At 50.4% G+C, this 21,305-nt stretch overlaps 9 protein-coding genes across 9 annotated transcripts; 2 read left to right on the top strand and 7 right to left on the bottom strand.

Annotated features, from left to right (window-relative positions):
• Positions 1-582: 582 nt before the first annotated feature.
• On the bottom strand, positions 583-1,868 carry An14g05330 (uncharacterized protein; the record flags this gene model as incomplete). Its single annotated transcript, XM_059744286.1, has 5 exons — positions 583-1,012; positions 1,072-1,268; positions 1,296-1,622; positions 1,729-1,746; positions 1,809-1,868. The coding sequence occupies 5 exons, from the start codon at positions 1,866-1,868 to the stop codon at positions 583-585; spliced, it is 1,032 nt and encodes a 343-aa protein (XP_059602351.1).
• A 1,040-nt stretch (positions 1,869-2,908) lies between these two features.
• An14g05320 (uncharacterized protein) lies at positions 2,909-3,820 on the bottom strand (the record flags this gene model as incomplete). Its single annotated transcript, XM_001401118.3, has 4 exons — positions 2,909-2,983; positions 3,046-3,210; positions 3,272-3,597; positions 3,790-3,820. The coding sequence occupies 4 exons, from the start codon at positions 3,818-3,820 to the stop codon at positions 2,909-2,911; spliced, it is 597 nt and encodes a 198-aa protein (XP_001401155.1).
• Positions 3,821-4,497: 677 nt separating this feature from the next.
• On the top strand, positions 4,498-5,246 carry An14g05310 (uncharacterized protein; the record flags this gene model as incomplete). Its single annotated transcript, XM_001401117.3, has 2 exons — positions 4,498-4,545; positions 4,608-5,246. 2 exons carry the CDS (start codon positions 4,498-4,500, stop codon positions 5,244-5,246), a joined length of 687 nt encoding a protein of 228 aa, XP_001401154.1.
• Positions 5,247-6,232: 986 nt separating this feature from the next.
• On the top strand, positions 6,233-8,233 carry An14g05300 (uncharacterized protein; the record flags this gene model as incomplete). Its single annotated transcript, XM_001401116.3, has 6 exons — positions 6,233-6,451; positions 6,508-6,537; positions 7,563-7,727; positions 7,784-7,854; positions 7,911-8,178; positions 8,231-8,233. The coding sequence occupies 6 exons, from the start codon at positions 6,233-6,235 to the stop codon at positions 8,231-8,233; spliced, it is 756 nt and encodes a 251-aa protein (XP_001401153.1).
• Positions 8,234-8,891: 658 nt separating this feature from the next.
• An14g05290 (uncharacterized protein) lies at positions 8,892-11,259 on the bottom strand (the record flags this gene model as incomplete). Its single annotated transcript, XM_001401115.3, has 2 exons — positions 8,892-11,035; positions 11,088-11,259. 2 exons carry the CDS (start codon positions 11,257-11,259, stop codon positions 8,892-8,894), a joined length of 2,316 nt encoding a protein of 771 aa, XP_001401152.1.
• A 567-nt stretch (positions 11,260-11,826) lies between these two features.
• On the bottom strand, positions 11,827-12,969 carry An14g05280 (hypothetical protein; the record flags this gene model as incomplete). Its single annotated transcript, XM_059744285.1, has 3 exons — positions 11,827-12,009; positions 12,166-12,418; positions 12,476-12,969. 3 exons carry the CDS (start codon positions 12,967-12,969, stop codon positions 11,827-11,829), a joined length of 930 nt encoding a protein of 309 aa, XP_059602350.1.
• Positions 12,970-14,255: 1,286 nt separating this feature from the next.
• Positions 14,256-15,556, bottom strand: An14g05270 (hypothetical protein; the record flags this gene model as incomplete). Its single annotated transcript, XM_059744284.1, has 4 exons — positions 14,256-14,402; positions 14,451-14,632; positions 14,687-15,316; positions 15,526-15,556. 4 exons carry the CDS (start codon positions 15,554-15,556, stop codon positions 14,256-14,258), a joined length of 990 nt encoding a protein of 329 aa, XP_059602349.1.
• A 244-nt stretch (positions 15,557-15,800) lies between these two features.
• Positions 15,801-18,273, bottom strand: An14g05260 (uncharacterized protein; the record flags this gene model as incomplete). Its single annotated transcript, XM_059744283.1, has 4 exons — positions 15,801-16,221; positions 16,360-17,660; positions 17,748-17,924; positions 17,983-18,273. 4 exons carry the CDS (start codon positions 18,271-18,273, stop codon positions 15,801-15,803), a joined length of 2,190 nt encoding a protein of 729 aa, XP_059602348.1.
• Positions 18,274-18,610: 337 nt separating this feature from the next.
• On the bottom strand, positions 18,611-19,404 carry An14g05250 (uncharacterized protein; the record flags this gene model as incomplete). The annotated part of the gene is made up of 2 exons (XM_001401111.1): positions 18,611-19,326; positions 19,371-19,404. 2 exons carry the CDS (start codon positions 19,402-19,404, stop codon positions 18,611-18,613), a joined length of 750 nt encoding a protein of 249 aa, XP_001401148.1.
• Positions 19,405-21,305: the final 1,901 nt, after the last annotated feature.

Below are 21,305 nucleotides of genomic sequence, written 5' to 3'. Positions count from 1 at the left end.
GTACAAGCCAGACCGTCCAATTCGGCGTCAATGTGTTACAAGATAGTTTGGATCAATTGCACTTTTCATTTGCACGTTCAGGGCAATGCTGGCTCATTTCAACCAAAAAAACAAACGTTCTACGTACAGATCGGGCATAGCAAATCATATCATGAATCAGTTCATCCCCTGGATAACGAACCTCCAGACCCTGTCGATGTCTCTCAATCAATCAATCTGGTATCTTCTCTCCCATTGATATTTCACTCCGCCCCAATCCATGCCTATTTGGATTCTGTTCAGCTTACACCGATCCAACGGTGTTTGAACCAGGAATCCAGGCGACACGACCAACCGTTCACGTTTAACCGCAAGAGCCATCCAACCCAGTCGCGGACAACGATACAAGGCGATCTAGTTTGGTATATCTTCATCACAATGCAAAGAACCCAAAGAGAATCAGCATTGTATCTACCATCCATCAACCCGATTGGCATCCCAGGTCCGGACGACGGCTTGGGACACCGTTCCCAGTGTGGGGGAGGTCCGCAACCCCTTTCGCCCAAGTGCCTTTTGCGTCCTTGGGGAAGTATCGCATAGAACTCAGCCAGCTCCTTCCTGTGCAATCGTCTCGTCGTTCGAAACCGGCACTGGTGTGCCATGCAGCGCTGCCAGGCGTTCCTCTTCCTTCCTCTCGCGGATCCTCTCCGTCTCGCGCCGCAAAGCTTCCAGGTTCCACGCGCCATCGTCCTCTTCCTCGTCACTGCTCTCGTCGTCAGCACGCCAGTTGCCCTCCTCGAACAGTGTCCGTCCAGTGGTTTCCTTGGCCTTGCGGGCCTGCTCTTCGGCAGCCTTCTTGTCAAGACGCTCCTTCTTCCACTTGGCGAAGGTCTCGGGCGTTACGGGTGTCAGGTTGCCGGTCAGCTTGTGTCGCTCACTTTCCAGCCAGTCTTCGAGGGTCAAGGTGTTCAGTGGCGACTTGTCCATGAGAGCCTTCTCGGCGGCCTTCTGTTCCTTCGTCTTCAGAACGAATCTGTAGTCCATCAGCAACTGTAGTAAACATAGGTCAAGAGCTTAACGAGCAAAACATACCCAGGGGGCAAACTGTGCTTGTACATGCACTTGTCACCTCCATTAGGACAAGTCCAGAACCAACCGTACTTCTGGTTCTCGACAGCCTCGATGAAGTACTTGCAGACCTTATCCGTAGTCGTGCGCGGGTTACCGTGCTTGCTGAGGATGACCTTGCGCAGCTTCTCCTCATCCCAGTCGTCAATCGTATCCTTCTTCTTCGCCTCTTCCTCGGCCGCCTTCACGTCTCGGGAATCGGTGTAGAGATCCTTCTTGGCCGCCTTGCGCTCAACACTCGCGTCGTGACTGAACTTGCACTTGCGACCCTTCTCACAGTTACCCTGCTTGTAGAAAACGCAAAGCACAGTCTTCGGATCCACACCGAAGGGAACCTTCTGAACCTGCACGGGCTTGAACAGCTCCAAGGCCTCCTTCTTGGCCTGCTCGGCGGCCTTCTTCTCGGCCTCTCTGCGGGCCTTCTCGGCTTCCTTCTTCTTTGCATCGGCGTTCTTGTTGGATGCCGCTTGGGCCTGTAGCTGAGCAATCTGTTTCTTGGCCGAGCCACCCTTTTTCTGTACAGAGAAATACCGGTCAGTGGGCTTGTACTTTCTTTTCTCGGGAGTCGATAATGGATGGTTGAGGGAGTGGTATGCGGGTCTAGAAGGGCTCGTTACGTACGTTCTTCATGCCAAAGGTCTGTACAAAATCGTAGATTAGCATTTAGTCGACAATATCGATTGATAGAGTGGCATTCGAACCTTATCCTCGACCGTGGCCTTCTTCTTCTTGGGCTCATTCTGCTGCTTCTTGGGAGGCATCTTGGCGGATTTTTGTAGATTTGCACTCCTCTAATATGTATAAAGAAATGAAGTTTAAAAAGATAGCGATGAAATTCTATGCCGGATATATAACTTTTGCGCGCCGATACGATGAGGGAAAGCCTCCCACAGAAATCCAACGTCGAGGGAGGGGGGAAAGAAAGGGAAGAAGAAAAGATGCGCCGCAAAAGGGAAGAAAACCGCAACGAAAAATCACCAAAGGAGGGGTCGACCTGACGTCCCGACGGAGTAGGTCAAGAACTCTGACGACACCTCGGCTGTCTTTCTGATGGGGAGGGGAAAGAAGATGGGGAAATATTAAAGATTGTCTAAATGAGGAGGAAGGGAGAGAGAGGTCAATCCGTGAGGAGGTGCAAGGTTTCCTCCACACTTTTCACGGTGTGGGTTTGCCAGTGTGGCGGAACAACTTCACATAATCGGCCTCTCCGCCAATCGAGTTGGATTCTCCTCGTTCCTCTCCTCTCGCCGTCCCGACCAAACTCCTCACCAGACAGGTTCTTGTCCTTTGCGCATATTCTGTTCGCCAGACGTGAACTCGATAGTCTGGTTCAATTGGCGCTAATTTCTGGGCTTTTAATCACGCGACAGACACGCACTGCAAACTACTCTGTACAGATGGTGGTGGTGTTACTACACTGTCCGGTCGCAAGTCTTCGTTTCTCGGTCGGACTCTCAGCATCTCTTCTACGCATGGATCGCAGTCCAGGAATGGGCCATTTGAGGAAAAGAGAAATCCTTGCTAGTCATTTCGTCATTTCAGTACCAATAAGAGGAAATAGTTAAGAATTCCTTTTCCGTTTCCCTTCGCCTCTCGAGGCAGGCCAGAAACCTGTCCAAGTGCGCCAGGTCGCTCCAAACCATGAACCGTGATCATCAGCGGTATAGTATAGGTGAAAGAAAAACAATGAGCAAAGAAAAGCTCAAAGGTTACAGGATTCGTCGCTCGGCATTATTTGCTTTTTTTTTGATTACTTGCTTGCGTAGTAGTCGTTGCCTATCTCAGTAGAAGGGCATAGCATTTAGGAAACCTCCTGGATCTTGGAAGACTTGGCACCCTCAGCCTCGCCCTCCTCAAGCTCGGGCATTTCCTCCTCCTGGTAAGGGTGTCAGTGACTGAATGTCTTGATTAATCGGTTGGTTTTGGTGGACAACGTACCTCTTCTTCCTCTCCAGCAGCACCGGCATCACCGCCGAGACCGGCACCAAGCTTGGAGAAGTCAATGTTAGAGAGACCACCCTCTCCTCCAAGGCCTTCGAAACCACCGAAGTTGTTTGCGTAGTCGTCCTCGTTCACCTCGTCTTGCTCATCCTCATCAACCCACTGCCTCGTAGTCAGCTCACTCTGTTTCCTAAGAATATGCAAACTAGAACCGGTATCGTACCTTGTCGAAGTCGGTCTTCAAGAAATGAATCTTCTGGGTGGTCTTCAGCAGACGGGGCCAGTACTCTGCCTTGAGCTCCTTCTTGCGCAGCACCAGCTCGACCTCACGGTCAGTGTGGTTGACCTTGCTGTTCTCGGGGTCGATCTCGGCAAACAGATCCAAGGAGACGTGGTATTTTACGCCCTTCTTGGAGTCGCCTGTGAAAGTGACACTGGTAGGCTTGATGTCGATAGTTGCGGCAGGACGGGCAACATCGGCAGCCTTGATGCTAACGTAGAGGTAGTTGCGTTCGGCATCCGAGTCCGAAGAGCGCTGAGCCCATGTGACTAGTGAAATACCCTTGTCAGTATCTCATGCCGGGAGAGATGAATGTGTGCATGGAAATATAGGCAGGGCGATAATATTGGGAACAATAAGGCCATGGTATGGCATGACAACTCCCCGGTAGCCGAAACCTCCCAGCACGAAAACCCAGAGCGGGGAAGGAAATGAGGGACAAGAGGGGGGAGTAAACTCACCTTCGGGGTGGACCTGGGGGAGTTCGGGCATGATGATGGTAGATAGCGGATAGGATGAATTTGAGTAGAGAGACGGGGAGGTAGCAATCTCGTCAAGAACGAAATAAGGGAGGTAATGGGGAAAGGATGATGTCGGGAGGGCTAGACAGTGAAGTTGCAGCAGCAGGCGGGTTGCTCTTAGCTGCTGATCGCCGGCGAGTCACTAGTGATGAATGCTAGAAAGTACTGGAACTCTCCCGCCGCCCGTTTGTTCTGTTTGCGGCCTCTCAGTGCCTGAGGCTCAAAACCGCCCAGCGACGTCACTGCCCCCGTCCGTATCTGGCTGACTCAGCCGCCGAGTGGAACAGCCAGACATCCACTCCATCCGTCCATCTTGGAGCCCAGGCACCGCAGCAGCCAGCAGCCATGCAATAGTCCACATCCTGGTTGGTGCGCCTCTTCGACACGTTCTCTGGCATCTGGTCTTATTTGCTGTATTTTTTTGTTTGTCAGAAGATCAACTATCACGCTCCTCAACGCAGAAGTGTGGGGGAAAGACCTTTGACCACCTCCAATCCACACCCCACCGTATTACCAAAGTCACTCCAGATTTGAGCGATCCAGCACCCTGACAACATCTCTCTCGACCGTTCCCGCTTCAAGCCAAAGTAGACTTTTACAGCTATAGATATCGAACTGTGAAACCGTATTTCTCTTGCGCCATTCACCATGGAGACCCTCAAAGCAGTCTTTTTCGGCCCGGATCCTCAAACACAGGCAAGTGCCGATTTTGTCCAGCCACAATGTCTGGCGCTTCTGACCGTGATTGCTGTCTCTAGATGAGAAAATGTAACCAGCTCATCCGCGTCAATACCCGACAGTTGGATCGTGACATCGCACAACTGAAGACTCTGGAAAGCAAGACACGACAATACATTATGAATTCGTCGAAGCGGGCCCAACGCAATCCCTCCCAGGCCAAGCAGGCCAACATGGAGGCCAAGACCTTTGCACGAGAGCTTGTTCGCATTCGCAAGCAGTCTACCCGGTTACATACCAGTCGCGCGCAACTGCAGAGTGTTCAGATGCAGGTCAATGAGGCCTTCTCGGTTCGGAAGATTCAGGGCAGCTTGAAGAAATCGACGGGGATTATGAAGGACGTCAACACATTGGTCCAGATGCCCGAGCTGAATGCCACGATGCGTCAGCTTTCGACGGAACTGGTGCGGGCCGGGATCATCGAGGAGATGGTCGATGACGCCATTCCTAACAACGAGTTACTGGAGGAAGAGGAAGAGGAAGCAGAGGAGGAGGTCGACAAGGTCCTGCAGGAGATCCTCCATGGCAAGTTGTCTCAGGTCGAAGGGGTCCAGCCCGAGAAGCCATTGGAAGAGGCTCCGGAGCCAGAGGACGAGTTCGCGGATCAAGAAGCGACACTAGAGCAGATGCGAGGACGGCTCGAAGCCTTGAAGAGCTGAGGAACAATGAAGACGTTTGCGTGCATCTGCATCTTCGGGCCTATGTGACAATGGATAATGAGTCACAATATGCCGTTGAATATGGGTTGCTTTCCTTTCATGTTATGAACGGCGTTTGGGTAGGATGGCGGGAGTCTTTGGGATGATCTTAAGTATCGAATGAGCTCATTTCGTCCTAATGTTGACTACGGGACTGGCCTTAACTGGAAACCTTGAGCGGATTGAGCTGTTTCTGTTGATTTGAAGAATTTCCCCGATAATATCCCTGCTCGTAAATATACATGATCATGTTTCCTTCTACGCAATTTTGGGCTGGCACTGGGCTTGATTGCTTCGGTTGAGTCTTTGGGCAGCAGGGACTCTTGGCGCAGCGGAAGGTTACAGATCACCGCGAGCTTATTGAGTCTGGACTCATGTGTCGAAATGAATATACGAGATTAGATTGCATAGCTAGGTAGCGTTGTTACATTAGCTTGAAGTAAGCTGGACTGTAGTTGAAGCCATGATCTGCTTGGGCACCGGCCTGAAAGGAGCCAGGCTGTGTTGTTTGCAGTGTTGGCCCGATGGGCCCGATGGGGACTAGCGCGGTGGGCAGGGTGGCTCAGCCTTTTTGGGAAGAAGATCCGGCTGACGAACTGAGAGGGAACTGAACCTCCCGCCTTTCCCTTTTGCTTATCTTCTCCATCCCTCTTCCGTTTCCCTTCCTTTCATCCTCCATCCATCCTCTCTATTCCCAACATTTCCATCAACCCACGTTGCAGCTTTTATCTCCACACGCTGCAATCTACATCTAGCACGACATTTTTGCTACCTGCCCGTCGTCCAGATTAATTTGCCAGCTTCTGGACACCGTTACCTCCAGAAACAACCCCGTTCCAGCGTCGCGATTCTCCGTGGCGCAACACCTGTAACACTCAACACTCTCGTGAAACCTTCATCAACTACCGACACCCAACTCCTCCACGTTCTATACTCCGCTTCTCACTATGTCTGCCAAGTTGGACAAGTCTCTCGACGAGATCCTCGTCAGCCGTCGCCAGGGCGCTCGCCGTCGCGCTCGCCGCTCGGCTCCCAACAAGGCTGCCAACGCTCCTGTCCCAGTCGGAGGTGTGAAGAAGACCACCAAGGCTGCCAAGGCGCCCGGAAAGGCTGTTCAGAATGGACACCCGGTCTCTACGGAGAGCAAAATCATGGTCAGCGGCTTGGTGAGTACCCGTTATCTCTGCTCTATTGATAAATGAACCGTTACTAACGTTTTTAGCCTTCCGATGTGAATGAGGCCAATATCAAGGTATGTTGATCGAAAGGCCTTGGCCTTGGGTTTCTATCGCCATGTTTTCTTCTCGAAACCTTCGAGGCGCAACGGCTTTCGCGCGCGTTTCGATCCTTGCCACGTTATCTATATATATTTTATATCACCGTCATGGATTCTTGGTCTTCAGCATAGGCAGCAAACTCCATTGAAATCTTCGCATGCGGTAATTGCACGCTGGCACCCTGCGAGTCCGCCGAAGTTGGAGTTCTGCCGTAGTCTTGCGAAAGGCGTGTTAGCTCGGGCGGATCTTCCAGCCATCCGCCTTTGAAGCCACGCAGCAGACTGTGCCACAGATGATTGTTGAAACATACCATCTTCGAAACCAATCCGATTGGCTACACCCGTACAAAGTCCCACGTTTCGAGGTGTCGGGCATCAGCGAGCGCATCAGCCTACCAGCAGTGACCGACTAGTTCGGCAGGTGATCAACTGTCAAGCATCATGCTACCGGCGGTCGGTATGGGAAATGTTTCAGTGTCGGGCAGGAAAGACGCATCTTCCCATATCACCTCCGTGAGACAAATCGTGTCTTGTTCTCCCTATCATGGGCTGCTAGAGAGGTTCTAGGGAAACAGAACCATGGATTTGCCGCACACGTAGTCTTCGTGTTGTCTGTCCCCGGGCGAAGGTTGCTGGCACACACAGCCCGTAGCTTTTGAGGCTAGCGCCTTGTCTGGTTGCGAAAAGGTCGATGACGATTGCTGAGTGGGTTAGTTGGAAGGGGGACACACGATACTGTGAAGGCTTTTGAGGGAGTTCATCGTTGTGGTTCTTGGGATAAATGCTAGCAGCTCTGTGCTCTAGATATGACAGTGTCTCGGTGTTCTGGAATGAACCGCCATGCACTGATTACTACTAACCGCCGCTGTGTGCTCGCTGGTGCTCTTTGGTATCGCGTTTGAAGCCGGTGTCACGCGTTCTTCGATGTTTTGGCTCTTCGGAATTCCTTGCGCCTTCTGCATTCTGTTGGCTCGACATACTAATTTGGTCTCCTGGTATAGGAATACTTCACAAAGTCAGCAGGTCCTGTCAAGCGAGTCATGCTCACCTACAACCAAAACGGCACGAGCCGTGGTATCGCCTCGATCGTGTTCAGCAAGCCCGATACAGCTGCCAAGGCTGCTAAGGACTTGAATGGACTCCTTGTTGATGGCAGACCCATGAAGGTGAGCTTTTCACTAACCAATCACTATTCTTACGTATGGACACTAACAAATACTAGATTGAGGTTGTCGTCGACGCCTCCCACGCTCCTGAGGTCTCTGCCCCTAAGCCTCTGGGCGAGCGCGTTGCGTAAGTGTCCTCTTCCATTGTCTTGTACTGGGGAATCATGACTAACCGCGATGAAGACAAACCAAGCCCCAACCGAAGCCCGCTACCGCTACCAAGGCTGCTGCTGGTGCCAAGGGCCGCAAGGGCCGTGCTCGTCGCCCTAACGGCCGTGGTAACCGCCCTAAGCCCAAGACTGTGGAGGAGCTTGATGCTGAGATGGTTGACTACTTCTCTACCACTAACGAGAATGCTGGCCCTGCGGAGGGCAATGCCCAAGCAAACGGTGCTGCCCCCCAGCAGCCTGCCGCTACCGGCGGCGAAGACCTCGGAATGGCGGAGATCTCCGTAAGTTTTGTCAACGAGTTGTTGTGCGAACCAGAGCTAATAAACTATTTAGTAAATGTCCCATCTTACGTTTGACTCTACACGACCGCGTGAGTCAATTGTATCGACTGCGAAGGGCCAGGCTTTGACCGGCCACTCGGCCAATCTTTACGCACTCTGGGTCTGCCGGTTGGATTCGAGTTTCAAGCTTTCGTTATTTCATCATTGCTCTTCGGATATGTCTTTCTAGTGTGCCCGGTTCCTTTTTTCTTTTTTCTCTCATAATGTTGTCAGTGCTACTCGGATATCGTTGGTGGGATGGGGAAAGCCATGTAACTAATATACTTGCTCAATCAAAAACGGCAAGCACATGTGTTCATTGTAATAGTAGGCGATTGTTGCAGACGTATTGGGCAGGTTAATCGGATATTGAGTATATTTGCTCTCTGAAGGAGATAAATTACCGCCCATCTGCTACAACATCACAGTAACATATAAACATGACTGCATCACTATGTCAGGAACCTCTCCTAAAATTGTTTCCCAACCAACACATCAACCACTTACCACAATTACTAACAGTCCAGCTCTATCACTTGATATGTAAGGATGAAAAATCATTTATTTGATAGTAATGGTCCATACCATAGCGATCACCACGGCAATCTTCAATTCATAAATACATACAATTCCCACCCACGAGCAACAAAACAATCATGACTAGTACAACCACATCAACTCCACGTCCCATTCGCTGGCCCGAAATACCCGACCTCAGGCATAGACTTATATGCGACGCCCTCCCCATCCGCCGTATTGACATAGACCGTATTTCCCCACCAATCGGGAAACACAGCCCCGGGGTACGAAATACAGAAGAAGATAACTATACCACTAAGCGCAAGACCCGTGTCCAGCGCGGCAGCAAGAATATAGTTGTATTTCTTCCACCAAGCGAAGAAGCGCTTTTTGATGAAGTGGTTAAAGGCGAAGTTCACGAGGGCCCAGCTGGAGTAATTGATGCCGGTGGCGGGGGGAACATTATATGTTCCGACGAAGATGAGCGGCCAGTTGATGTATTTCCAGAATTGTTTGCGGGTGTACTTGTAGAGGAAGTAGGTGATGAGGGGGGCGATGGCGCCGATCCAGAAGAAGTGTAGGAGGGAGGAGTAGATGCGGCCGACGGAGTAGAGACGACGGGGGCCCACGAGGCCCCAGATGACGGAGGAGGAGTAGACGGTTCGGCCGTTGGGACAGGTGAAGCCGTCGGATTGGTCGGAGGAGCAGATATCTTGGATGTGGCCGAGCATCCAGATGGTGACGCCGGCTTGGGTAAGGGCGCCGAGGATGGTGGCGAGGCCTTGGGCCATGAAGAGGGTGCGAGGGGGGATTTTGAGGTAGTGGCCTAGTTTCATATCCATGGCGAAGTAGACGCCTTGGCCGACGACGTCGGTGCTGAGAATCTTGAAGATCATGTTGGCCAGGGGCTTGCCTTCGAACATGTAGCCGCCAATGAATTCGGCTAGGACATTGAGTTGGTTGGCGTCGACGTTGGTGATGCCTTGGATGATGCCGCAGGGGACCATGTAGATGGCGGGGATGATGAGGCCAAGGAAGACGCCGTAGACGGGGAGCTTGGTGTGGTAGACCTCGACCATGACGATGGCGATGGCGGTGATGATGGCGATGATGGCGGCGTACCAGTACCATGGGGTCTTTTTGTAGGATTTCATGAGACGGGCATGAATGTCGAGCTTGTTTTTGCCTTTTAGTGCGGCCCAGACTTCTTTGCCGTGCCAGACGCCGATGTGGGTTAGAACGGCGGTGATTGAGGCGAAGGACAGGCCGTAGACGAATGCGTATGTAGCTGGTAAGTATGGGGGCGAATATTGTCTGTAGGCATCGACGTCCAGGGTGTTGTCGGCGCTGATGACACGGGCTGTGTCGTAGACCGTGCCGGTCCGGTCATAGACGTCGGCAGTCATAAGGGGGAGATAGGCTGTGAACCATGTGTTGGAGTAGTAGATTCCTGGAACGACAATCCAGAAGAACAGGGCGAATCCGGCAAAGACGTTGATCGCGGCCCATGAAGGTGACAGCAGGGGGTTCGTGTTGTAGGCAACCTGACTCCAATCGAATGTGATAGGACTTAGTCCTAAGCCAGTCTGCATTCCGAACAACTGATTTACGACAACATTGCGGGGAGCGATCCAGCAAATCCACGTAAAGTACGAGAGGGCAGTGAACATCAACCCTGGGAAGAAATACCACACGAAACCACCTGCAGTGACGTAAAGGAAGAACCGCAGACGGGAAATCTTCCAGCCATTGGCGACGGTGTTTGCGCGTGAATGGAGCGTCTCCAGCATGGCACAGTTAGAAAGGACCTGGGGCCAGATGATCCTTGCTGGCTCAACTAGCCACGGTGCAGCCAGGCCAGCGACTCCAAATCCCAACAATTGTGCGCAAAGGACCACGAGGACAGAAAAGCCGGCTGAGAGACCGAAATTGTAGAACCTGGCGCTCGACGCCTGGATGATATTGGTGGAATCTGCGCTTCCATAGCCGAAAGATACGTTGCTCATGATGACTATGAGAGCATGCTCTTTGATATTGAAATGGCGATCTGGGTTGAGGGTGAACGATCCAAGCCGTCCAAGGCTTATAGTCCATAGAGGCAAGACCTTAGCCAGGAAGACGCCACACGGATAGGCCAGTAGCTCTGCTACCAATGACACAATATGGACCGACGGATATCGAAGCGAGAAGAATTGATTGATTCCCGATCCAACAATGGTGAAGATGAACCCAAGCACCCACATGCGGAATGTGTTGACGGGCAGACCTGGGTCGTCCGTCTCAGGGACGACCGCGCGTACTAGGCGTGTCACCCATTAGAGGGGTCAGTGTGTATATGAAAGGCCGCATACCTTCTGGGAAAGGCGAATGCTCTGATTCATAGTCAAAGTCATTTTGCTCCTTCTCTTGTTCAGAAAGGTCAAATTCCGGTTGTATTTCGTCGAATCCGCCTTGTTGAATCTCGATATCCGCGCTAACTTGCGGGGATTTGAATGATTTCTCATTCATCTCTTTGGCAGCCATCTCCGCGGTAGACGAGTATCACAATGACCAAGAAGCCCAGTGATTGAGGGCGGGATACCGCAGACATCGCAGGAGGCCATAACCCCTCCTTTTAAGAGGAGGCCGATCAAGAGAAAGCTTGAGTGCTTATCGCCACGCGTGGTGACTTGGAGCACCTGAGCGTCGTTAGCGTCTGGGCAGCTGTAACAAGGCCGATAAGAAGCATGTCGGCCAGGCCTATCTTGATAACGGCCGAGGTACCCTGCAATCAAACCCCCGGAATGCGGAGAAGCTGGCCTCGTGAATCGTAATGTTACACAGGTAAGGCGACCTCTGAAGAATCCGAGACATCTTCAGAATTTGCGAATCGTCTAATGTGATGATTTTCTGTCACGTCGAACAGTTGATTTCTTTAAGGAATCCCTTGCTTTGCTATATTCTGAGCAGTTTAGAGTCGATGATTTAGATAAGGCGTGCATTGCTTCCGATTGGGGAGCCAAGCCGATAGCGTTATCGCATTTGCGATGCCAAGTTTGGCGGGGGCGAAACCGCGATAGTGTGAATGCAAGACGGCTGGTAATCTAGAGCCTAGATTCTTCTTGACCTTTGGAAGTGATGCCCTTCCTTACCACCGTGGGGCGTCAGTGGAGCCAATTCTCTAGCCCTATCTTGACGATGAATCCTTCTGCTTATTGGCGGTCTTTCCGACTGGCTGGCTGCAGTAGTAGCGAAGGAAGAGCTCGATAGGGTGATGTTCAAGTCCATCAAAGTCTAGCACTTTCGTGTACTGGATAACGACCCGTTTCCCATCATGGTGTACTTGTAAGATTCGTCCTTGCTTTCGATTCAAGTATGATATAGCCAGGATCTGACTCGTCAGTCAGACATTTGACCGGACTGAGAACAAAAGGGTTGCAAATGACTCACTGGCATTAGGAAATGCGGCCGGTAGCAGTCCAGCCCTATGCGGACAGCCATAACTCTCATAATGGCTTTCACTTCCGCTACCGTGAGACCTTTCTTTCTGTCAACTTGGATGTTCTGACGGATATCGCAGACGGCGTGGGGTACTTCATGCTCCAGATCCTCTAAAATGCGCAGGATTTGCCAGCGCTCGGTAGATAGCTTCTCGGCGAGTTCGAGGCCTGGTTGCTGCTTCCACTTGCCCTTGCTAGTGGCTCTGTATTCTGCACGTTAGTTGAACATATGGATATTTGGAAGATTTATACGAACTTACCCGCACTCTCGAAGAGTGGTCAGGCTGTCCAAGCAGAAACCTTTGCGTACGGAGGTTGCATATTTCTCTCGAAAGAGATCAAGGATAAGTGGATAATGCATCAGAGCGACTGTGCTTGGGCATGGCATTGCACGTCCTGCATAGCCTAAACTATTTTCATCTGGAGATTTCTTGTTTGGCTGCTTCGATAGGCACGTCCGTATAGTGTCAGTGGGTAAGGGAGAGAAAAAGCACGGTCTAAACTTGATTATATCTTTGCTGCTTATGTTGACTTCAGACGCGTCGATCTTCAACTTCAGTAATTGCCATGGCTTTAGATATCCAGCCGAGTATTCTTCGATCCCAGCGTGGGTTGCGAGAATCTTGTCTTGCAATCTCTGACGCTTCGCTTCTTGTGAGAGGTGAAAGTGGAATGCATGCATCTTCTTGTCCCTTGACAGTCTTGAGAGGGAGAGGTTGAGGCTTTCAAGTGGAGAACGAGTCCTTTGATGCATATTGCAGGAGGCTGAAATGAGCGAATCAAGTGTTATAATGTGTCCGATATTGGAATAGTGGAGAATGGGATGGGAACTTGCGAGTTGTAGGAAGTCGACGGGACTAATCAAGTGGTATGATGTATGGCCGGTGTCCTTTAGTGAAGCTGGCACTACGCCACCATTACGATAACAATGTCAGCACTTCCAGGTCTGAAGGTGCAGTCATGAGCCTTCCAGTTCTTGGATGTTCACGACACTCTGAAACTTCGCTTGATGGCAATATAGGAATCGCCGGCAAGATGTAGTGAAGTCTCTCCTACTGTAAGTCTAGCAACTTTATCTCCCCTGAGTGAGGTTAGGCAATAATCCTGTGTACCAGCGCACCATGTTGTATTCTGTTTCAGCTGTTGCTGACAGATGATGGGAAATGAGCTCATGGTAGAGGATTATAGGAGTGGTGTGATATTTGTTGCGTAGCCGCAGCGAATTCTCGGGGATGCTGGTATGTAGGAACTCAACAAAGAAACACATCAAGCAGAAAGACGGAAGAGTATAAAGACGAGTTTTGACTTCTGTATGGTTCCACCATAGCAAAGCTGCGAAACTCTTTTGGAGACTGGTTGTGTGATGCGGTGTCAAGGCAGAGCTGCTTGGTGGGCAGATCCAGGGGAAGTAAGTATCTTCCCCAAGGAGCAGGTGACCGGAGTAGAACCACCACCGCTCCTCAGGTGAGCTTTGATGGGTTGCTTCACTCCTGAAACAACTCTTGTCTACTCACATGTTTTTCTAATACAGATATCTGTATAGTGTCTCTGCTAGTTTAGATTCCGGTCTACATAATTCTACTGTACGGCTTGATGACTCTATTTTCAGGCCCAGTTCTTCGCTTTGATAGTGGTGCGATTTCAAAGCTTGACTTGTAGAACGGCATATACTTTATAACACTCTTTTGATAGAGCGCTTCAGCGGAGGATACACTACATTAAAGGTATACAATCGCTTGGCCACGATTTGATCGGCCAGGTACTGCAGCGTTGAAGAGGTGGTAAGAGAGTGCGTGCGTCAATCAAGCATACCATGTGGTGATATCACCTATGCCCTACTATAATGTTGAATCTGATAGACACATGACTTTATCAATGTCGTACATTTCATACTCTATGGGATGGAATTGCAGGCTTCCATCCATACGAGAGCAGCTTCGCTGGTTCACAAGAGCAGTGTTGAAGAACGGTGACAAACTATACTGCATCATGACAAGCAGACAGAGCGGATGTATCAGATTATTCTTCATCCTGGCGGAATCACAGATGAACGGAGAGAGGGTCTTCACTGGCTATCTTCTCAAGAGCAGTAAGGGCACCGTGTTCTTCAGGTCCAGTGTAGGTCACCCTAGTTTGAGTGTTGTCATAGATTGTATTGTGATTCCATTGAGTGATGAGCGAGGTGCTCTAGAGTCACTTAGCGAGAGTACCGAAGAACTGAAGGGGCAAACTCACTTCCGAACTAGTGTTCACCTCCCAAAACAGATTTACCTCTTGAAGACGGCGGAATTCACGCTTTAAGCTGTGTAAAAATCTCAGCCAATAGTTATATCTGAAGATGATGTTCTCCATAGTCAGGACCCGCAAAGAATGGCAATACTGCTTTAACTTTGGCTCAAGCATGCGATGGCCCATGCCTGTAACATTGCGTAATCTGATCACCTCAGGTTCTCCTGTGTTAAAATACCTACCTCTCAAGACATCCAGAACGACATTCTCTGCATAGGCTTTTCCAAGGTCAAGTGAGACCTCATTTACTCCATAGCGTGTATATAGCGGATGTAAAAGTCTCTCACACAAGCCAGGACTACCTGCTATGTTTGCGTTGAGATTGAGTGATATGTGGTTAATTCTTGAACTTCCAAATGGGAAACGAGACAGCTCAGCGGGGCCATAGGACGGTATTCTCTCGAGACCACCACGTAGAAGTGAGGCTACGTTATCTGTCCTGAAATCTAAGGTGAGCGATTTCAGGGAGTTTTGAGTCTCACAGAATGCGGATAGCACTGAGTGAGTCATGTCAATAGCCCCCATCCATGCTAGTTCATAGTCAGTATGCTTAATTTCCACTGCAGAAATTCGGAGAGTGCGGCATTGTTTGAGTTTTTTGAGGGCTTCTCGCAAGTCTTTTGAGGCTTGTGACTTCAGGGGGCACGACGGGAGAACGCGATAACCAAGACTCAGAGGTCCTCCAGAAGCACTGCATATTGACAATTCTCTGATATCCGAGGCTTGTTTTGCGGTGAGCCTCATCAACCGCTGCACATGGAGCCGGGAAAGGTCCGTAGTGATGGTATGAAGGTCGATATTGTTGAGCTGGACTGCACACACTCGATAAAACGTTCGGCAGGTAAGACGCAAGGGGCGAAGGTCAAGATAACCGAGGAATGAGACGATCAGATAATATACCTCAATTGGGAGTTGGTAAAACTTGTTTGCATCATGGGAAATCTGGGCCGTGACACTACGCGTCACTGGTTGCCAACGATTGTGAGAACGAAAGCTGGTACATGACATGAATGGTACTCACTGTAGACACGTCTAGCATTGTCAAGAGCCATTTTAGGAATGCGCAGTGAATATGGATATGACACAGGGGATACAGAACTGCAGAATTAGAGGAAAGGGACATGGCTGTATGTAACCGATGCGTAGTACTACTGGCATGGTTACCTCATGATGAGTTCCTAAATCAAGGTGACGAATGGATGACTTCCAGATGATTATGCACGTCGGATTTAGAATGATGATCCTTCTGGGTCAACCAAGACGGATGGTGTATTATTCATTGATTCATATAATCTATCATTTTCCATTCTGGCTTGCAAGCCAGGCTTCGTGGGCCTTCTTCTGGCGCTCCCAATCTTTCCGGAGCTTCTTGCTCTTACTCTTGGCGAGAGGCTCTCCCGCCGCATCTTTCGTGGGAATGCCGTCTTCGTCCCAGGCGCTGTATTCGCTGGTGCGGAACATTTCCACGGGATTAAGCTTTCCTTTCTCGAGCCGTTCCTGGGCAAGCTTCTCTTGCTTCTCTTTCTCTTGCTGCTTCAGCAAGGCTTTACGAGCTTGTTCCTCGCGGGCCTGCAGCATATCCTTGGTGACAGGACGGACGAGTGCGGGCTTGTTTTCGCGGTCTTCCAAGTAAATGCCCAGGTTAAAGAGATCGACGTTACGCAAACGATCGCAGAGAGAAAGTATGTCCTTGGATGCCTGCTTGGTATCGTCCAAGCTGAGCGAGGCCAATTGAGAAGTGAAATTGTCCAGGACTTGGGAATAGGGCTTGTCAGAATCGGACACAGTTGCTTCCTTGGTGGCAGAGGTGGCGACGATATCCTTCACTTGCTCGGCGGTGATGGGAGTACCGGACATGGCAGCTTGGCGCAGAGTGTCACGCATGGCGGACAGTGGGTATAGGAAACGCTTGGCTGCTTCCGGAATGTCAGTGCCTTCCCAGCCGATGCCACAGCTGTCAGAAGAGGCAGCGCCATTCAAGCCAAAGATAGTGACAATCTGGGTGACCCATGTGCCCATGGATTCAACCACCTTGAGATCCAAGGTTTGACTGTCAAGGGCGTTGAACGTCGTGACCAACTCAGAGATGGCGGCCATGACCTTGGGGGTATCAAAGGAGTCACAGAAGTATTCATGGACCTTTTCTTGTGTAGATTTGAGGGCCTGTGATAAGGTCTCGGATGAAGAAGTCGGCGCCTCATCGGAAGAACGGAAGCTGGAGGGGTCCTTCGCCTTGACGAAGAAGTTATTGAGCTTCTCTTCCCAGGAAGAGGCATTCTTGATGAGATCATCGGTGATCTCGACACCATCACGCCATCCACCAAGCAAGAAGACGATTCTCAAGCTGCGAGGAGTGTAGTCACCGCGCTCGAGAGCGTCCTTGACGGTAGTGAAGTTCTTCAAGGATTTCGACATTTTGGAACCCTGGATGGACAGATGGCCCATGTGCAGGAAGTAGTTGACCCACTGCTGCTTATGCTCGCACCAGTAGGCTTCACTCTGCGCAAGCTCGTTGTCGTGATGAGGGAATGCAAGGTCAATGCCACCGGAGTGGATATCAATCTGACTACCAAGGCAGCTCGATGCCATTGCCGAGCACTCGATGTGCCAGCCTGGCCGTCCTTGACCCCACTTGCTTGACCAGCTGGGCTCTCCCGGACGAGATGCCTTCCAGAGGGCAAAATCATCTGAAGACTTCTTCTCGGTTGCCCGCGACAGCGCACCCTCACCGTCCCTTAGCAGAGGTTGGTTGTTGCGGTTCCAAGGCTCAAGTCGCGCATAGTGGTTTCCAGCTTCTTCGAATGCCTTGATGTCGAAGTAGACGGAGCCATCGGAGGTGACATAGCCAAACTTGTTCGCGACGATCTTTTCGACGAAGTCGGCAATCTGCTGGCCGTATTCCGTGACTCTGGTCACAGCATCAGGGTCGAGGACGTTCAGATCCCGCATATCCCTCATGAAGTGGTCTTCGTACTTCTTCGTCAATTTCGTGAAGATCTCATGTGCATCGCCAGGAATTGTAGACCCCTCCGTCACATCAAGATAGAAGCAGAAGACATCCTGGGCGGCATCGTAAAAAGCCTTGCTGGATGCAGCATCGATGCCCGCGAGCTTCTGAGCGGCTTCCGCAATCGCCGACGTCGTGGCTGTCACGGTCTTGATGTGCATCTTGATCTTGACCTCCGCATCACCGGGCTTTTTGTCTGCCTCCAGAGCCCCTCCCTGAAGCACAACCCCATAGACCTTCTGGGCTTCTGCGACAAAGTTCTCCGGCTCGGTATCGGGATCGACCAGGGGAAGGTTCTTCTTGATGTAGGCGCTGTATGCTTTGCGGGCGGTTTCGAGAACGTCGGGCGTAACGGTGGGGTGCTCGGCGATGTACTTGTTGAACAGGTGCTGTTGTCTACCACGCAGGATGATCTTGGAGCCAGAGTCAACACTCGAGAGCTATTGTCACCGGCGGGGTAGTGACACATACCTTGTCATCGACATCGGTGATGTTCATGACAAACTCCACGTCGAACTTGAAGTAATCCCTGAGAATTCGACGCAGGATATCGGTACTGACATAGTTCCTGGCGTGGCCCAGATGCGCATCGTCGTAGACTGTCGGACCGCAAGCGTACCACTTAACTTTCCGGCCTTTGGGGTCCAATGGCACAAAGGGCGTCTTGGATCTGGTGAGGGAGTTCCATACTTTGAGGGGCGGCAGACGAGTGTCGGGATGAGCAGGCGGTTGCTGCCAGGGAGGCTGTTGGCGACTCTCCATGATGGCCGAACGAGAGAACCGGCGTGAAAAGAGCGACCGGCAAACGAGGGGTAATCGTGGTGGTGGCATAAAGTGTCTGGATGGTTACCCACCAGTTTTTCAGCAAATTATACGACTTTCTGGAATGTCTGCCACCGATTGGCTTCACCGCCGTCATCCCCGCTTTGGGCTGGGTCTCGTGACTGGCCATGACTCATTCAGGCACATGCCATGATTGGTTTAGTCTGATGCCATCTATTGTTTTGGCATGCAATCAATCTATACAACATACTCGATTACAGTGGTATACAGACTGAGATAAGCGGACTGGTGGTACAATCAAATTCTATCAGGACATTCAGAATGGAGATACTCCATATACTCCCAACACCTTTCCAACATCCGCATCTCGCTCCCCTTTCACCACCGTCGCCACCCTCTCCCCTCCATCAGATGGCTCTGCAGCATTTCGTCGTCGAAGAGATTCAGGATCACCGGTGAGGTTCGTGGCACACAACCCTGGATCTGCTCCAAACACTTTGAAACCTTCATCCTTGAGACGGCACATGTACAAGACCATCATCATATTCAGTGCAGCCTTGCTGGCTCGATACTCAGTGGCACTGGCTATGTGGAAGGGAGATGAGGGGTCTGCCGCACGACTAATGGAGCCTGTGCTCGAAGAGACAAATACGAGACGCTTCTCAGAGGAGTTTCGAAGCAGGTCGAGAAATGCTTCTGTCGTGCTGAGTGCTCCGACCACATTTACATCCAGAATCTGGCGCATTGCCTCCCGACTTGGCGGATGCTTCATCGAGCTCATCGCAGCATTGTTGACCAGGATATCAAGCCGTCCATACTGAGCTTTTATCTGGGCAGCAGCATTATCCACAGACTGGTCGTCTGTCACGTCGATCTGAATCGACGAGACGCTGCCTTTGATACCGGGAACGGCCTCCAAGGTTTTGGCGGCTTCTTCACCCTTGGCTGGGTCTCGCGAGCCTAAGATGACATGGTAATTGTCGGAGAGAATTAGGTTCTTGGCTGTCTCAAACCCGATGCCCTGGTTTGCCCCTGGAGTTGTTAGATGAAGCTAATTGTTAAGGTGGGGGAAGTACCAGTGATTAGGACCAGCTTTTGCTCAGCAGCCATAGTGAAGTACAGACTAATAGATGTTTCTGCAGGCTGAGGGTGCTCTATGAGTGGTTGCAACTACAGCCATCTTCAACACTATATACTGCGCCGTTCGGAAATATCGAGCCTTAACTCCGTTCCATCAGGAATGCCCATAACTCCGATAACACCGCGGTCAATATTGAAGGATTTTGGAATACTGGACAGCTGAAAAGCTGCCTGCTCAAACACTAATACCACTATGAACGGATAGTGAAATTAGGCTGCGTCAAAGCAAATATCGAGTCTCAAAACATGGATCGGCATGCTCGAAGATTACCATTCTGCTTCAAGATAGTTGCCTTAGCAGGAACTGACTACCAGCCATGCCAGTCACACCAGTCGTACGCTACAGCAGCCCGGAGATCTCAAACCAATGGGATGCTAAGGCAAGTAACCTACTATGTGGCCTGCATCAAAGCTCCTGAGTGCGGTACCTGGCATTACAGCGCATATGCTCGAAATCAACCATGCCAGTCATAAAGCAATCAACATGCTGGCAGTGTCGGGCAGACAGTGTAATTATGATAGGAAGGGATGTTGAAATCAGATTCATGACAGGACTGACCACTTCAAGGCCTTTGACGAGGACAGTCCGCACAGAGGATAAACCAAACATAATCCACTAATTTATACCAATAGATATGAACGAACTAGCACCTGCACTAGTCATGCTTGAGGCTCTACTCTAGCGCATTGCTACTATTCTCAAAGCAGATGATAGATATCGGGACAGATCCACATGTGCACGGAGCTGCATATCGCGTTGAAGCTCCATACTACAGTTGAGAAGTGAGATCTTACTATTACTAGACATGCTCCACCTTCGTGGATCAGTGCCTGTGCAGCATCTCAATATATTAATCTGTTTACCAATATAGATTCTCTGATGCCCCAATCTAGTACTCTCCCTTCATAATCCGAAGACCTTTCAGTACTATATGAGACTTGATTCATACCGTAATGTTCAAGGTATGCCCGTCTCATTGTGACAGTATCCCAACCTCTCTGAATGCACTCTATACCCTTTTAAGTAGACAGATGCTATATAGAATGCAGATACCGTTGCAACGGCCTTGATTTCCCTTGAGACCTATACAGCTACATCTCCCAATAGTAACTACCCAAACTAAGCTGGAACAGAGCTTTCACTATAGTATACAATAAAACTCTTTCAAAGACCCTAGTTGTCTCAAAGTCCGATAATTATATACCTCCCTACGAAGTACAAGGCTATTTCAAGCAACACCACCAAAGCCCGGAATCATACACAAAGATAATCGCACACCGCTCCGCCGCCACCAGCATCGAAGAACCAAAGAACAAAAGAACAAACCCACCCACCCACCACCCCCACCGAGTCTAGATCTAGACCCATACCTCAACCATAAGTCCCTCCGCATCAAGAAACAAAACAAGAAAGAAAAGCAGAAAGAGTTCAATAAGCGATGCAACCATCCACCAACTACCAGCAAACAAGAACAACGAAACACAACAGGAATGAATTCTGAGTAGTACTTCTTTCACCGCTAAACCCCAACCCCATCCTCCAGCAAGGATAATACAATATACAGAAGTAGCTAGTAAGTAAGTAGTTCAGGTAAGGATATCAATTCCCATTCTAGTTGCCAACTACGTAAGTAGCCAGCCGTTGACCGGCTACACACACCGACCCGTGGGGTATCTAACTTGTCATTCATTCTTTTCTTTTTCCCTGTTTTTTGGTTAATTCAACGGCCACGGAAAGTCTAAAGTAAGGAAACCATATCAAGATAATCTCCTAAATAGTGGTGGATATTCTATCCGCCGCGCGCGGGGATTAGTTGAGGAAGATAACTGAGTACTACGTAACTCAACGCCATCCCACTATGGTATATATC

This window comes from Aspergillus niger (genome assembly GCF_000002855.4).
Source record: "Aspergillus niger supercontig An14".
Taxonomy (NCBI): Eukaryota; Fungi; Ascomycota; class Eurotiomycetes; order Eurotiales; family Aspergillaceae; genus Aspergillus; species Aspergillus niger.
Note: the sequence above shows the minus strand (reverse complement) of the source record. Positions and strands in the feature narration are given on the sequence as shown.